This window comes from Erithacus rubecula, assembly GCF_903797595.1.
Source record: "Erithacus rubecula genome assembly, chromosome: 2".
NCBI lineage: Eukaryota > Metazoa > Chordata > Aves > Passeriformes > Muscicapidae > Erithacus > Erithacus rubecula.
In genome coordinates this window covers 30,177,747-30,194,705 of record NC_136685.1, presented here as the reverse complement: position 1 = coordinate 30,194,705, position 16,959 = coordinate 30,177,747, and the positions used below count along the sequence as shown (strand labels likewise).

The following is a 16,959-nucleotide window of genomic DNA, read 5'->3' as shown; positions in this document are numbered from 1 at the left end:
TTTGCCCTAGAGTTCTGTCATTTTTTGTGCTTTATAAATTGACCCTGTCATTGGAACTATGTCAATATATGCAATACAACATGGCTATTAAAACTCACATGCTACCTAAATTACACACAGTGTGGTTTAGTCCCATTCTTAAAATAATATTGCAGGGGAAAAAAAATTTAGTTTCCAGCTACATTCCAATCATCCATGATGCCACTAGAAAACCCATGAAACATGTGAGACTGATCATCTTCAGACTATATTTACACAGCTTAGTAACTTGTTAAACAACAGATTCACTTTCAAGAACTTTAAACAAATTTTCTTCTTCTGTAAGCGTCATAAAATCAATACTAAAGGTTATTTCTGCCCTCAAGTTGCAGAAAACACTTTAATTACTTGGTGATATGGAAGACAATCACAACAATTTATTTGAACAGAGAACTAGTATTTTACCGACTGGTATGTTCAGACCAAAACATGTATTTATCTTTTTTTCTGTGTTGTGCATAAAATCTTGCATTTCCATTCAAGAAATCTCAGAGAGGGAGTTTGTTTGGATATCTTAAGAGGATTTTTAATATGGTCTTACCATAGCAGTTTTCAAAACTGCTTTTATTTTAAGGGAAGTCTAATTAGAATATTTTTTTATTAAATGCACCAACAGTTACATTACTATTAAATTACTTCATTAACTTTGTGCTGAATCTGTAGAAATATGCCTTTAAAAAATGTGGAGTCTTGTGTTCTGTTATCACAAAGTGAGAGGAGAAGAAACCTCGAGAAACATTAACAAAATTACAGGATACATGAAATATTTATATTCATTTTCAATATAATAAATTAAAATAGCAGAGACATAATTGCTGAAAAAAAGGTGTTGGTAAAAGAAATTTAGCTAAAAGAAATAATTTACTTATCTGCATACCACTTTAAAGAAAACCCAGATTCCATTACTTTGAATTCCATAATAATTCAACCAATTTCATGTGTGATTTGTTTTTATAAAATAATTGATTCACTGGTGTTATACCTTCTCACCTACCTAGACAATATTTCTGACATTTCTGTGGCCATTTGCTCCCTACAAGAAAATTGGTAAATGAGCATAAACCAAATATATTGATATAAAAACAGCCTTTATAACTGTGAAAGTGTCTTGAATCAAAGTGAAGTCAACTGAAGTGCACAGGAAATGGCTATTTATGTTAAATTATTTCCATTCAGACACACACACACAAACATACATATGTATATATTTTTATATATGCACACACATACAGAGTCCTGATTCTGTAAAGAGCAATAAATCACACAGGGCAGGGAAAAATAGATGGTATGTGAAAAACTTCACAGCAATTATATAATAATTTTTGAATAGATGTTATTTGGTATATTTGATTATTAAAGGGTTTATTAGACACAAGCGAAGTAGTGAATATAAGGTATTACAAACTGATTTAGACATTAAAGATGCATACTAATACAGATTATTATGGGGCATTAGTACATAAGAGGACAATATCAATTTCATTTGATTAATTAGTGCAGCTTTTATCTATTAGAGCATTCAAATGGAAAAAAATGCCATACGCAGTCATTTGTGGCTTTGTTCCATTGGCTCTGCAAATAGAAGATATTTATGTTAGACGGACTACTGCCTACTTAATATTCTAATAATCTGAAGCAAGAAAGGTGAGTCATAGCATTTCCTGCTCTCTCACATCTTCTTTATTATCTTATGAAATATTTTATTATTATTTTTAACTGATTATACAGACCTTTCCCCCCAAACTTTCTCATTCAGTCATGCTTTAAATGATACACTGGGGAAAAAATGTAGAAATGAAAGCCTCCCCTAGCCTTTCTCTCCTTTCCAATCTTTCAAAATCAGACTTTGAGACATGCTACTGATCTATTTCATGCTTGGATAAGCATATCACAAGAAATAACAGCAATCTTCCTGTAGCTGCTCTGGGAACAGGATAGGTGCTTCTCCATGCAAGCTGCAACAGATCCCAAGTCTAACTGCTGTACTGGAAACCCACAGGTGCACACATGCAGCACTAAACATGCTAATTAGGACTTCATTTTGGATTGTTCCAATGCAACACCCAGAACAGATACACTCACAACACTCTCTAAGACTAGCTCCTTTTGGTGTCATATGCCATACTGTATGTTTCAATAAGCCACATAAATGAAAAATATTCCCCAGTTGAAAGCAGAAACCTATTCTTTATTTTTTTTACTTAAGTGCTAATCACAAAAGTTAATTTACCCCTGGGTGCAGTAAATCATATATTACACATCCTTTCAAACTGTGGATGAGTAGTAAAACTGGATAAAGCTAGAAGAGGTCCAGCAGATTCAGCACAGAATAAGCACAAATGAAAATGCTGGAACTGCTGTCAGAACAAACAACTTTTCTTCTTTGAAAGAAGCCAACAAACATATATTTTTTTTAAGGAAATTTCTAATACTTATGCACCTTGAAATATCTATGAAAGCTATGAAAGTGAATACAGCAAAGTATTGTGAAGAACAGAAATAAACTAGAGGCACTCATGTTAAAATATGACAACACAAAAGTGTCACATCTTTCTTAAAACTGAGCACATAAAATCACCTTTTTCTTCCTCTTTTCACTCAGCAGTTACCACCATACAATGGAAAATACTCTTTTATTCATGCCAATATGTAAGCATGAAACCATTTTCTACAAAACTGTGTGGAAACACTGTAAAATCAGTACACTGCATAAATTAGTATGAAGTCATACATGCTTTATCTTACAGCAAAATTTAACAGGAAAGGCACAAATACCTATAGAAAAGTCAGTGATTTTAGTGTATCACATGGTAATACATCAGTCTCAAATGTAGAAGATAGTAAACTAAAACTTCTTCAGACTAGCAAAATTTTGATTGGTATAATGCAAAAGAAGTCCTGAAAAAATATTATTTAATTATTAAATTATATATTTTGTTCTAACCAACAGTTTCCATTTCACTGAATTTCTACAGTTGCTACCTTTAAGGCAACTCCTGAAATTATGTGAAAATCTATCCTCTGACTTCAGTAGAAGATAGTGGGGCCTGGGTAATGTTTTAGTTTGATTTTAAACAAATCAAATATTAACTTTAAAGCATTCTATAGGTTTTGACTGTGCCTATTAATGATTTGAAGCAGACTTTAGAAACAATGGAAAACAATTTGTCAATGAGATAAACAGCTCATATAAGCAGAAAAATCTATCACTTCTTTTTTAGATTTAGGTATTACCTTTTCAAGAAAGGGTTTACATCTCTGTGCTAACATGATCAGACCATTCAGCACTTTCCAATCACTCAGAATGGTCTCCAGTCTCCCACCAGCTACACAGCAGAACTGTGCTAGCTACACAGCAGATAGATACTCGCAGTCAAAGAGTTATGATGACAATTAGTTTATCATCCCTTCTGGGATTATACAAGAAAGACAAATGCCAAAATTCACCTATGAGTAGTAGGAAACACAGTGGAGATTAGAGCTTCACTGACAGAAAAGCTACTGAAGCTCTGAGCTCTTCTTGTCTATTGCTTCCTCCTCTCCTTAGGAGAGCTCTGCCAGGTTGCAACACTAGAATGACTTTGTGTTTACCTTCAAAGTATTGCACCAAAATCCAGACAGGGAAAGTGTGAGGCACTGGAAGCCGTGGATGCCCCATCCCTGAAAGTGTTCAAGACCAGCTCAGATTGGGCTCTGAGACACCTAGTTTAGTAGAAGGTGTCCCTGACCATGGCAGGGGGTTGAAGAGAGTCCCCTTCCAACCCATTCTGATTCTGTGAATGGAGCATGTCAGTCTCAGAGATATATTGACAGCTATTGTAGAACTGAGGGAAGAACCATAACTATTTCAGTGGAACTGTCTAAAAGTCAATGAACATGACAAAAACATTACCCACCTTTCTCAAGCAGGCATACAGTCATTAAAAAAAAGCATGCATCTAGATGAAAATTGGGTAGCAAATGGAACACATATGGGAGCTTGAAATTCCTTGGCAACACAGGGGATTTTCTTGCGCTCATTTCAACAACAACTGAGTAGAGTCATAGTGATGAAGTCACCAATCATGTGATCATGTTCATAGGTCCCTTTATGCAACTTGACCAATAATTACTGGAACTTTCAAGTTGCTTCTAAGGCATCACCTTTAATACATGAAGAGCTCTTGCTTTGCAGAAAAGCAGTGTGGTTCTGTGTATCAGAAGTTAAGCTCTTCTTATTGCATGTCAAAAATTCACACAAAACAAGACTAACGCTTCACATTTAAACCCATCTATGTCAGATATTTTCATTCCACTTGAAAAAATCTTACCAGCCAGGGCCCACAAATTACTTTTATTTCTGCATTCCAAGAGGGCTTCTCGTTTAAAAAAAAAAAATCCCACACAAATTCACTGTACAAATGGAACCATCAAGTCCTAACAAAGACATATCTTATTATTACTTACCACTGCAGAAATTCCATTCCCTACTTTAAATGAGTCATAAAAATCAGAATTTTAAGTTTGCCATCCTTGTTAGAATTCAAGAAAAGAAAGAGAATTGCAGTCATATTCACAAGCACCTACAAAATTATGATGTAGCAAGATGCAAAATTAAGAAAGTCTAAGCAAAAGCAATCTAACAAATTTCAAAAGTTAATTCAAAAAACATTCTAGTACATAGACTTAGAAGCTCCATTTAATGAACACAAAGTTTCATAAACCTAACAAGAGTATAGTCTTCTCAAAGGCAGCAGGATAGGGAGAAAAAACAGAGAGGAAAATGTAACTACTTAACTCCATACCTGCGCAAACCTAAATCAAGCTGAGCTTCATCACTGATGAGCTCTGCCTCGCTCTGGGCAATTCTCATTGCAAGCTCATGGTCACGACGTTCCTGTTCAAGCACTGCCTGGTGCTGGGTTTCCTCCTCTCGTTCTCTAGCTAGCTGAGCTTCAATTTCAGCCTGTTTTAGAATAAGACACCAAATCAAAACCAAAATGCTACATAAGCAATATTAGAAAAATACAGTAAGTAGTATATTAGCTTTTGAAAACATGTAGAGTTTACAGAACTGAAAAATTAACAATTATTAGTATTTAGTTTTTTCCAAGAAAAATGAAACAGCTCTTGGTTTTCACACAATTTATCAACACTTATATTAACCTTTTAAATAAAGTGCCAAGTAATTATTAATTATTTTTAAAAATACGTGAAGCATTTTGTTCACTATTAAAAAAGCTAGTCTTCAGAAGTTTTTAGAATCATTAAAACTCAAATGAAACAGACAATGGCTACTCTTCCATAGCACTAACATAATACTTCCTTGATATTCTGCTCTTGGCATTACACCACTTTGTAATAGGCACTACTTTGGATATAGCATTTTGAAAAGGGATTAAGACAGACACTGGGATTCTCTGTAGAACTGATCTGACTTTCAACCTAAGCAAAAGGAGCAGTTCAAATACACTGCCTATGCAAAGCCAAACAATAGCAGTTTACCATCATTACTCCACAAAAAGTCTCGCTTACACAGTAAGTAAAACAGGACCATCCAATTTGTACCTTCAAAAGGCACATACGCCAAGTTTTTAGCAGTGCCCAAAAATTAACAAATGAAACAAAGCCGCTTCCTACTCATCATCATGAAGCTGCACCACTAAAACTGTTACACCAGTGACTTTATGCTATGAATCTCATTTTAGACAAGCTGACAAAACCCACCACCAGGAGGAAAGATAATGAGAAATTATCTGTATGTGGGAGAATGAAACACCCTACAGGATTTTGTACCTGCTTGGATCCAAACACAGCATTTTAAAGTAAAAGTGTAAATTACATCCTGCACTGCAGATATCCACAGCTCAGAAACCAAGATACACTGATGAAGACAAACACTATAGATGTTCTTTTTCCCATAAGACTGCTATCCCAGGTCACCCTAGCAATCTCCAAGAAAAAAAGCAAAAGAAGGATATAGGGGCCAAACACAGCTCAGAATGAGAGCTTATTAGGAAATCAGTAAGAATTGCCATAAATCAAGGGGAAGGGTGGAGGAGTATGGTTTGAGCTGCATTTATTTAACGTGCATGACTGCAGCCAATGGAGTTACCAAGGATTGTTCTGCATCCTTCTCATTATTACCAATAATCTGAAATTGTTTGCAGTTAAGCAAGTAACTGACAGTACAAGTCAAGATGTGACTTTAGGAAAAGAACGCCAAACTTGCCTGACATGGACTGCCCACAAGACCTTCAAAGGCTAAACTAGGATTCTCCAATGTTGTATACTTTTAAAGCAACATTTTAAAACCCTTTAAAAACAATGCACCTCCACTCAGATTGCACCTCCACTCAGGAATATCTGAAGTTGCATGGGAACTAGAAATATGTGATCTCTCTTGGGATGTCCTAAACATGACTTTTGCTTTACATTACTAATAAAGCAACACTGGTGAATGACTCTGAGACATGTACTTATAGAAGGAAGCCATTAAACTCAGTGGAGAATATAAGTTACAAAAAAGATATTTATAAATAAGTAAATGATTACAAATAACAAAGCACACAACCCCAAAACCACCACAATAACAAAAAAGCCCCCAAAGCCACACAGAGCTTAAGCATTAACCTGAATACGCTTTTCTTCCTCTTCCCTCTTTTTTCTCTCTTCCTCTTCTTGTTTTCTCTTTGCCTCAATCTCAGATTTCCTATTACATAAGAGGAGAAGGAAATGAAAACATGTCATTGTGACACAAGTGAACAAGAAATAGTAAGAAACACGAAGTTTCTTTCATAAAACTGAATGGTAATCCAGAAGTCAGTACAGTCCGATGACAGGATTCTACATGTAAGTCATGAAACTTCTCAAATTCATCTGTATTTCCAGCTGCATCATATAATTTCTTCCACATGCTCTTCTGACATTTGCCTTATAAATCACTGTGAAAGGAAACATTTCAATACTGCACAGAACAGCAATCCAAGTGGCCCTCTAAGTGAAAGTATGTCAAGATTAACTCCATTAAAAGCCTGTTTTCTTCTATAACCAGCAACATATTCAAATTCAAGACTCACAGGCGTCTTTCCTCTTCTCCCTTCCTTCGTTTTTGGTCTTCCTCCTCACGTCTCTTTCTTTCTTTTTCCATTTCCTCCTGGATCCGTCGTAGCCTCTCTGCTTCTTCCTCTTGCTGTTTCTTCTTTTGCAGTGCACTCAGAAGCTGCTCTGAGCTTTTTACTAAAGCATCATATTCTTTCTGTATCTGTTCTCTAGTCATTATAGTGGTCTGCAAAAATAATAAGGCGGTTATTCCTTTTTATTTGTATTACACTTTTGAAAGCATATACTAAAAAATATTAAGTGAAATGAGATCACTGAGCACTATGCTTAAATCATATTTACAATTCAGGGTTGGGAAGCTTAGGTTCATTCTTCCCTTTCTTTCTAAAATCCTGAGGACCCATTCCTCTCCCCTCTCCTACAAAACTATATAAATTAATCTCCATTTCATCACTGAAATTAAACATGACTTCTTTTGACAACCTTTATATTTTAGATCTTAGTTTTAGGTATTCTTAACATGCTGGAAGGAAATTTAGGACAGCTCATGTGTATTTTGTATTGTGTTCTTATCTTCTTTAGTGGTTATTTACAGCTCTGTGTTAATGTCATAGCACAAAACAGTTTTTCTTAATATTTCTGCTAGCACCCAGAAAAAAAATTGCACTGTGTTGTGACTAACTTCTTCTAAAAAGCTATAATGACAGGTTGAAAATACTTTTGCTAGACATATTTTCAAACCTTACTGACAGGTACAATTAAATTTCATTTTACAATTCATATCTTACTAACAAAACTGCAATATGGGGGGTTTGCTGACCTTTTCTAATAGTGTATCATGATGATAATCAAATTATATCCTTTTTATTAGAAAAGAGAACTCTTAAGTTGACAGGTTAACTCTACCATCTTTTCAACAGTGATCTTAAATAGAGAAGTCTTAATATGATATACTAAGAAAGATATAATATTGCATGAAACAAGAATTCAGGAAACCAAATTTTTTCTAATACTAATAAATGCCAGTGCGCTTTCATTTTGTCTTTGTGCATCTGTGCTAATAAAGAGAGGACTACAAACTGAAGCATAACCAGCAAGCTGAATTCTCTTCACTATCACATCTGAAAAACCACATAACTGGAAAATAAATGTCTTTATTCTGTGATAAAAGCCTTGTTTTAGCCCTTATTAAGTTAAAATATTGGTAATACGCATTCTTCCAATCATGAAAACAACAAATTATTGACAACACTTGTCTCATAATATCAACATGCATTTTTTCTTAAACTTTCAGTACTAGCTTTGACACAGAGATACCAAAGTCTAGTCACATGCACCTATTTCCAAGATTCACTTCAGTTATATTTACAAATAATTTTAAATGGGATGACTGAAAATTGAGACCAGTACATTAAAGTATATTTTCTACTAAGAAAAATGCATTTGCCTTCTCCTTTAGATGAAGCTTTTTATAGATTCCAGTAGCAAGATACTATTTCTCTTATTATTACCACGTACCTTAATTTTGGTCATTAAAGCATCAATAGAATCCTCCAGCTCCTTGACCTGCTTGCTTGTCTCTGCCTTCCCCTCCTTCAGAGCACTTACTACTTCATTAAATTTATCAAGTCTCTTCTTCAGTGTACGTACTTTTATCAGGCCATCAATGCTGAGAAGATAAAACAGCTTATTTTTACCTTGAGATGATTTTGGAAGGTGATAATTCTAAAACTCCATAGCCACTCATATAATAAACATGGGAGACAATGTAATAAATGGGGAGACAAGTTATGCCTTCTGACAGCTCACCCTCTTTTTTGAAATTTGAGCATTATCACATCAAGAACTAAGAAATGGAGCCTTTTCCAAGCAGTAACCAAAATTACTTAGCAGACAGGAACTCATAATGGAAAAATACATTTTTATTTTGAGAATTAATTTGGGTTGGTGTTTTTGGGTTTTTTTCCCCAATAATAAATCATTAGTATTCCCTAGGGGATTTTAACTGCAAGAGATAAAGGTTGAATAGTGCCACTTATTCAAAGAGCAATAACAGAATGATAAAACATAACTACACAGCAGGGAACACAGTCATTACACCCCAAAGGAGTGAGAAAACAAGGCTGGAGAAGGGTTCAGGAAAATAAAGATATTTTTTAAGAACCCCTATTGAAGGCCCCACACAAAAGTCACAACTCTGCAGACAACCTTCCAGAAATCGCTGTACTGGGATTCACAAATCAACACACAGAAGAGAAACAAAATCAAATCATTAAAGAGCACCAACTAGCTCAAAAATAAAGAAAGTCAGAAATTCCAAGATTCAAAATGAAACATGGTTCTCAAAGGATATAAAAAAATTTATGAGAAGCCTGCAACTAGAACAGAGTTGCATCTCTGTCAGGGAACATAAAGGTGTCAGCAGAGCTTAATGATTGAAGTAGTTTTTCCATCAGTATTCCCTGCAACCAGCTAATGGAATTAATTTCAAGAGACAAGACAGTTCTTATTTCTAAGATAAAAATGAAAAGGAGCCTACAAAGCAAGGTGTAAATGGGCAAAGGACAAAAATTAATGAGCTTAAATTAAATTAGACAGACTTAATAAAAGATTTCTAAAACAAGGCTGTCACTGAAGGATTTTATGAACAAAGACCTAAAGAAACATCTTTTAGGTAAGGTTCAGATTTAATCCATTCATCCTTGGGAAAGAGCTGAGGAACACCGAATCTCTCAGTCTCCTTTAATTGTACTTAACATCATTCTACAATTTCAGATAGACTTAGCTAAGTCAAGTAAACCACTTCTTACAGTCACAAGAAAATATTATCTAAAACATATTTTCTTCAGCCAAGGACTATCTTCTTACCGTGGTTTGTGCTTTCTCTTGCAAAGCCACATGCGAATGGTCTTTTGTATTTTAATGCAGGCACCGGCTCGATATTTTATCTTATTTTTCACTGTAAACACATAGAAGATAGAATCTTAATGGCTCATACAGTTTAACACAACTTCTATCTTCCTCACACATTTGATGCCTCAAAACTGTATGCAGACTACGTGTTCTTGAGAACTTATTCTATATTGAAACCACAACATTTAAGAAACAGAATAGCAGGATTTGCAGTCTTGGGCCAGGCACGGAGACTCTCACCCACAACCAACAGAAACAATGAAACGCGGACACTCACACACCCCTCCAGACTGACAAGTATCAGTAACCTGTGTTGAAAGTCACAGGCTGTAGCAAGCAGAAAAAACTCAGCTTGGAGTCTTAGTCCTGTGTTGAAAAGTAATCAAGTAGCCAATATCTGCTAGAGATAATAAAGTGGCTGCAACTCCACTGAGCATCTCTCTACAATATCGGAATGAAAAAAAACACAGAATAAAACCTCTAGCTTTTGTTCTAATACAGTCTTCATCTAAAGATTCTAACTAAATGATTGAGACCAGGAGGCAAGTTAAACAGAGAATCAAGGCATTGGCACATGCATGTATGCTGAGTATTTTAGAAGTGCAACAATAAATGAGTTTTTACAGATTTACTACTAGCCTGTGGATCCAGACTGCCTTTAGCACATGGTTTGCGAACACACTGATGTTTAACCAATGGACTTAGGTGGTCACAAAGACACACTTTACTTCCTGTTTATCTGTTTCAGCTTTGTAGTGGGAATAAAATTAGCTTCCAATTTGCCATAAAATACCACAAAAAAATAATCAATATTATTTCCCTGTGTTTATACTTTTTGCACATGGTGACATACTTTCTGTCCTGTCTTTCTGAAAAAAACTGACTAAATGGCATAAATATCTAGGTCAAACCCAAGATTTTAGTGTTACAATCTCTGATGCTTGAAATCTTTATCACAAGAATTCAGAAATTCTATTTGCTCCACCATAAACAACAAATAATAATTAATCAGTGACAGATGTGGAAGTCAGGACTGTACTGGCCCAAATGCACAGCCGTGTGTGCATTGGCATGAGGTCTTTAGGCTTTTCTTCCCCATTTTAAATGCACAGTTTTCACCCTCCATGCTATTAGAGATTGCTGACATTCTGCATCCTTCCCCATCTCCCAGACACCTTTTCTGAACCACATCACAAGTACCAATCTCTACTCCACACTACCTTATTCCCACTCTGCACAGTGAACTTCAAGAAAAATCTCACAAACCTTGAAATCTATTACTCAGACTTCAGTATGTAACATCTTCTATGTATGTCCTAGGCCACATTTCAAGGTGATAATAATTGCTTTGGTGTATTTTTAACAAACATTTTGATTTAATGAAACACAAAATACATACATTTAATCACTGAGAGAGAACACCATTGAACTTTTTTCCAACGACTGCAGATAAGCCAGCGATTCACTCGTTTAACCAGTTCTGCTAAGTGATCCGGATCAGACTTCATTATCTGATCAAACTCTGCAAACTAAATGAAAATTAAAACAACTTTTACATATCAGGAGGACAGAGAGTGTTAGAATTATTAAGATCATATTAAGTTAAAATATTAAAATATTTTTAAGGTAAACTTATATCAGCTTTCAATTAAAGTTAGCAGATAATTTTTTTTTCACTTTATTATGTAATGACAGCAGAAATGACAACTGCAGATTTTTTATATGTTTGTTTTGTGGGTATCCAACACGTGGCATTTTCAATAACATAACCATTTACTAATCATGAAAAATATTTATGGCCAAAATTTTTTTAAATCAATTGTTTTTCTACATCCTGGAAATGAACTCTGGCCTTCCACAACTTTAAGATGCATCTAATTATATACCTGTAGAAAAAAATAAAAGCTGAAAGCACTTCTCAATTTTTAACCTTTGTACAAGGTTCCCATGGAAGGCAATGTTTTCTGAAAATCCTGCACTTCTGCTTTTCAATAGTTATGTGACAGGAAGAACATTCTTCTGGGATTACAATAATTTTCCTTCCTCATCACAATAGCTCTCAACTTCATCTCCTTTCTCTGAATAGAAGCATCAATGCTCATAGAGAGAGATTTCAGCTATAAAGAGATTTTACAAGAAAATATTTCTTGGCCCTGACTTCTTCTTTTTTAATAGTCAACATAATTTTGGAATACAAACATTGCAATAGACATATTGTAGCATCAGCAACAAGACTATAAAACCTATTTGATCAGTACTAATTTTGTGGTTTATTCAAAGAAAATGAACAAAATTATTTACAGAAATCCTGGGTAACCTTATTTAGGCTGGCCACACTTTTATCAATGTGTTAAACAATGTCACCTTCAAAGGTCCTTTCAAACTGAAATTATTCTGAGATTGATAATCATGAACTCCAAGAAAAAATTACCTTGCCAGGTCTAAAAAACACTTTGGTCAGCCCGAATTTGTAATCATTTTCATTCAGTCCCAGGGCTTTAAATAGGGCCTGAAACACAGAAAAAAAGAGAGGATTATATTATACCTCCTTCAAAAAAAACCAAAAAAACCAACATCATAATACATTTTCTTTCCTGGATGATACAGAAGAATTATTTTCTTTCTTACTTTGCAAAAAAGCCTAGGGTCCAGTCGAGCCAATTTTTCAGGCAAATATTTCTTGTACATATTGTATAGTTCATGAAATGAAGCTCGTGACGGGAAACCACCTTGCATCAAATCCAAAACTGACACCATCCCTAAATTTCACAGAGACACATGCAAAAAAAAGCTGGGATCAGCAACATGCAAATTAAGCAGTGAATTTTATGATAACCAGTAGGTTTATGACATAAGACTCAAACTCATTGTTCACAGACTAAACCACAAAGTTCAGCTGGGATTTGATCAAGCCTGTAGCATTTTTTGATTATGTGATCAGTCCCAAAAAAATAATACTGAACACATGAGAGAAGCTCATAAAGCTTGCTCCCTATTTGAGAGGTAACACTCAATCATCTACAGGATTTTTTTTGCTAATATTTCTAATAAAAACTTTTTCCTTATTCAGCAGACTTGACATTTTCATTTTTACAGAGAAGAAAAAAAAAATCCAAATCCACATTCAAATAATGCCCAACCAGGCTTTTATTTTTATCATGTGAATGATATGTGTGACATGCAGTGCAGATGCAACCTCAAATACATATGCAGTGCTAGAACATTTACTGGTAGAACAAATACCAGAGACACACAATACCTGAACACTGAAGCTGAGAAAGGATCTGTCCTCCTTCAAAATGGTGACTTGTCATCTTTAGATTAGGTTTGATACACCGAATAAAGCTCGACCCCTGTGATCAAAGCAAGAAGTTAGGAAAATCCACCCGTTTTTAAAACTCCTAAAATGGCAGTTAATGATTTAAGACTTATGGGTGGGGGGAAAAAAAGGTATAAAATAATAATGATATTCTAAAAGAGAAATGCTGACATTATCATAGAATCATAGAAAGTTAAGGGGCTGGAGTGGGCCTTAAAGATTATCAAGTCCCAGCCCCATTCTTTTTCTCTCATGTATCAGATTTACACTGTAACCTTGGTCTTGATGTAACTGATCTCAGTGCTTAAGCTATTAATTATATCCTCAATTCTTTTGAATTTTCATTCAACTATTCTCCTTAACATGTATAAAATCTATGAATCATTACTCTAGATTCTACTCCCCTCATTATCTTCTACAGTCACAACACTAAAATGCTGCAGAGCCCACATCAGCAAACATGCTACCAGACTCCTGACATCAGAGTAACGCCAGATGAACCTGACCTTCCTTAACTTTTTCTTTTTACAACTTCATTTGGCTCACAGCTTCAGTGTCTCTTCCCTGATGTTGTTCCAGTCTGCTCCACTATGACCATGTGTGATACACTTTTTACACTTTTGCTGTCTCTGACCATTCAGCAAGGCTAACATTTTGCCAAGTATCATCCAATTATTCAGATTCTCCTATAACAAGTGACTGCGAATGACAACTTTGCATACAAACAAAATTGGGACTGAGAAAACATAGTATTAATCCCAGTTTGTAGCATATGCTCTCTTTTCCATCTCTCAGCTGAGAATGAGACAGAACCTGCCAAGGGAGCTCTACATTAACAACATCTCCTCAGTCATGGAGGAGATAAACTCAAGAGTACAGCAAGCCTGGCCACACACTTCTTCCCCTGGACTGTGTTTCAGTTCCAGAATGCTCTGGGTGAAATAGATCACCCTTCAGACGAGTCTCATGACTACAGTAAAATCTTTTATGCTGGCTATACTCCAGCACCTCACACCTTTATTTCCCTTGGTTTTCCACCCTTTTTTTTTTTTTTTTTTTTTCCTGACAGAGCATAACCTAATATCTATAATTTGTTAGAACATGTGGTCAAGAGAAAAACCACTGTGTTCCAGTAACTCCAAGTTCTAAAAGAAAATGGCATGTTGTACTACAGGGGGAATTTCACAAACTAATTGCACCAGCCAAATTAACAAATATTTATTAGGGGACTCAGGTTCTTTGACCACCTGTGCATTTACAGCCTGTCAAAAGAGCGACATGAAACATTATATTTTTAATGACTTTATAAAATCTGAAAAAATTAATAATAAATTAATTATTATATAACTTACTTCTACAAAACATTTCTAAATTTTCTGCAAATTAGCCATTAATTAGCCAATGCACAGAAAGATGTAAAAGTGACAAAAAATTGAGATTGCAACACAGCCAGATTTCATATTTCTTATTCAAACTGTTTAACTTTCTTTCTACAACTTTTTTTTTTTAAGGTGGTGCATTTTCCTTTTTTAAGTCAATCAATAACCAACACATGTACAGCAAGATGTTCATGAAGTGCCGTGTAGCTGCAAACTGTTAAGCAATCACTAATTACATTTATTGTAAACCATAATATTGAGATAATCTACTTTGCCTTACATCAGAAAACTGTGAACCTACATCTGTATATATACTTACAGTACTATGAAGCTTCTCAAGAAGCAAATTTAACTGAGTCTGTAAAAGAAAACAAGTATTTTAAAAGCCTTACCATGGCATGTACAGAAATATATACACCAAAAAGAGGTACAGCATTACTGCATGCATGTTCATTGTTAGTGAGACAGAACTGATAAACCAACATTCACAAATTTTAATAGACAAAATCATGCAAGTGTGCATGAATTGCCCTGAGGAAATTGCTTGTATTAAAGTGTTCAACAATACTGCATGGACTAGTCACTTAGTACAACACAGTTATCAAAAAACATGCGCATCCATTTAGGGAAATAAAAAAGAATGACTATGTAATAAAATTATAAAAAAATGAGACCAATTTGCACTGATTTTTAAAAAACACACTGATAGTTTCTGAAATCCCAAATTTAATCTATAACAAATACTATTTGAATGTTAAATAATTAACACAGAAAGGATGTTCTCAGGCTTATCTTCTGGGTTTTATAGAAGTTATGTCAACATTTACCTGCAATAATCTATTTTTATTTCCAAGCTTACAAACTTTTTCATTCTCTGTTGATGACAAAAACCTACAATTTTAAAATGACATTTGCTGAGGTTGCATTTAAATATACTGTGATGAGAAAAGACTGCAATGCTACTATTACTTGGAGTCAAGCCTTCAGGATAACCAGAGACTTAAGGCTATCAGAGTTGCTATTGAAAGTAATTGGTAGGGACTTGAAATATTCCAAAGCCACATCAGAAAAATAGCAATACTTTTACTTTAGAGGTGTGTTTGTTTTGCCACAAATTACTGCTGGGCCAGCCTTTCTAGTTTTTTAGCAAACTTTAAGTATATAGACTGCAGCAATACAAATTTCAGTATGTCCTAATATATACATTCACAGCACTGGAAGCAAATTCAAAGGATCTGACTTTTGACTAATTTTTTTTTAGCCAGATCTTTAAATTACCTTGAATCCAAGAAACAAGATTTGCATGGATAGTGTGCATCACCTACAGCTGCCAGCTGTCCCTCCGGTAGATAAAATTGATTTGGGATTTTTGTAACTTAACATGTATGTGGTTAGAAAAAGTGCCACAAGAAGCATGACAAACACTAATAACCTCCTGCTTGGTTTTCACTTACACATATTCTTTATATCTCAACTTGATCATAATTATGTTTTCTTAAGTTGAAAACATTAAAGTTTGCAAGAGACAGACCAATCTCCAACAATAAAATACATTCCTGCTTGACGAAAAATACCCCTTCCTTATACTCTGTGATTTGACAAGAAATAAACCAGACACATTCTCAAGTGAATTTCTCCAACAAAATGTGTATGAGTAAATTATATTGCTGAAACTACTGCTCTTTGAATTGTCACAATTTAATTCAGAATTGAATATGGTAAAATCAGCTCAAATAATCATGAAGAGATCTGATGGTAAATTAGTAATTATTTTCTCAACTGATTTATGAGAATTAATTTTAATTAGTTATAAGGAAGGGATGTATTAAGGATTTCAAAATAGGAAGTCCCTGCAACATTATCTAGTAATTGATATAATTAGAAATAGTTCTAATTTCAGTAGTTCAGAAGACTGACTTACAAATTAATGAAGAATTCTTATTCTTAAAGAGATGAAATATCTAGTAAGATAAAAGACCTTATTTTGATGTTATCTGAAGTGAAATTTTCAAGGCTATTAGTGTTCATCAGCATCACATGCTGTGTCTGGGAAGGTAACACTAAATGAATTATTGGAAATAAAACATACATTCAAAATGCCATGAAACTTGAAAACATTGAAAGAATTATAATTGATGGGCCAGATCCAAAGAGGACATTAGTTGCATTCTAGCTAGAGAAGTGAATACCCAACCTTAAAAGGAAATACAAAAAAGTTCCCCACTCAATATCTGCTCCGCTTTAAAAATGCCTCCCTTTTAATTCACC

The 16,959-nt window shown here is 34.6% G+C and overlaps 1 protein-coding gene across 4 annotated transcripts in view; it reads right to left on the bottom strand.

The window, feature by feature from the left end:
* The window catches only part of MYO6 (myosin VI), a 106,697-nt gene that overhangs the window by 19,602 nt on the left and 70,136 nt on the right, over positions 1-16,959 (bottom strand). For 2 of the 4 annotated variants that reach the window (XM_079298971.1, XM_079298972.1), the window contains exons 19-30: positions 15,011-15,049; positions 13,253-13,346; positions 12,622-12,752; positions 12,425-12,502; positions 11,393-11,522; positions 9,949-10,039; positions 8,599-8,749; positions 7,098-7,306; positions 6,652-6,730; positions 4,824-4,984; positions 1,582-1,611; positions 1,034-1,072 (exon numbers count right to left, since the gene is read on the bottom strand). In XM_079298971.1, coding sequence (XP_079155097.1) covers positions 1,034-1,072; positions 1,582-1,611; positions 4,824-4,984; positions 6,652-6,730; positions 7,098-7,306; positions 8,599-8,749; positions 9,949-10,039; positions 11,393-11,522; positions 12,425-12,502; positions 12,622-12,752; positions 13,253-13,346; positions 15,011-15,049 — 1,232 coding nt within the window. The remainder of the gene's footprint in view (positions 1-1,033; positions 1,073-1,581; positions 1,612-4,823; positions 4,985-6,651; positions 6,731-7,097; positions 7,307-8,598; positions 8,750-9,948; positions 10,040-11,392; positions 11,523-12,424; positions 12,503-12,621; positions 12,753-13,252; positions 13,347-15,010; positions 15,050-16,959) is intronic. The other 2 variants (XM_079298973.1, XM_079298974.1) reach the window with 1 other exon arrangement.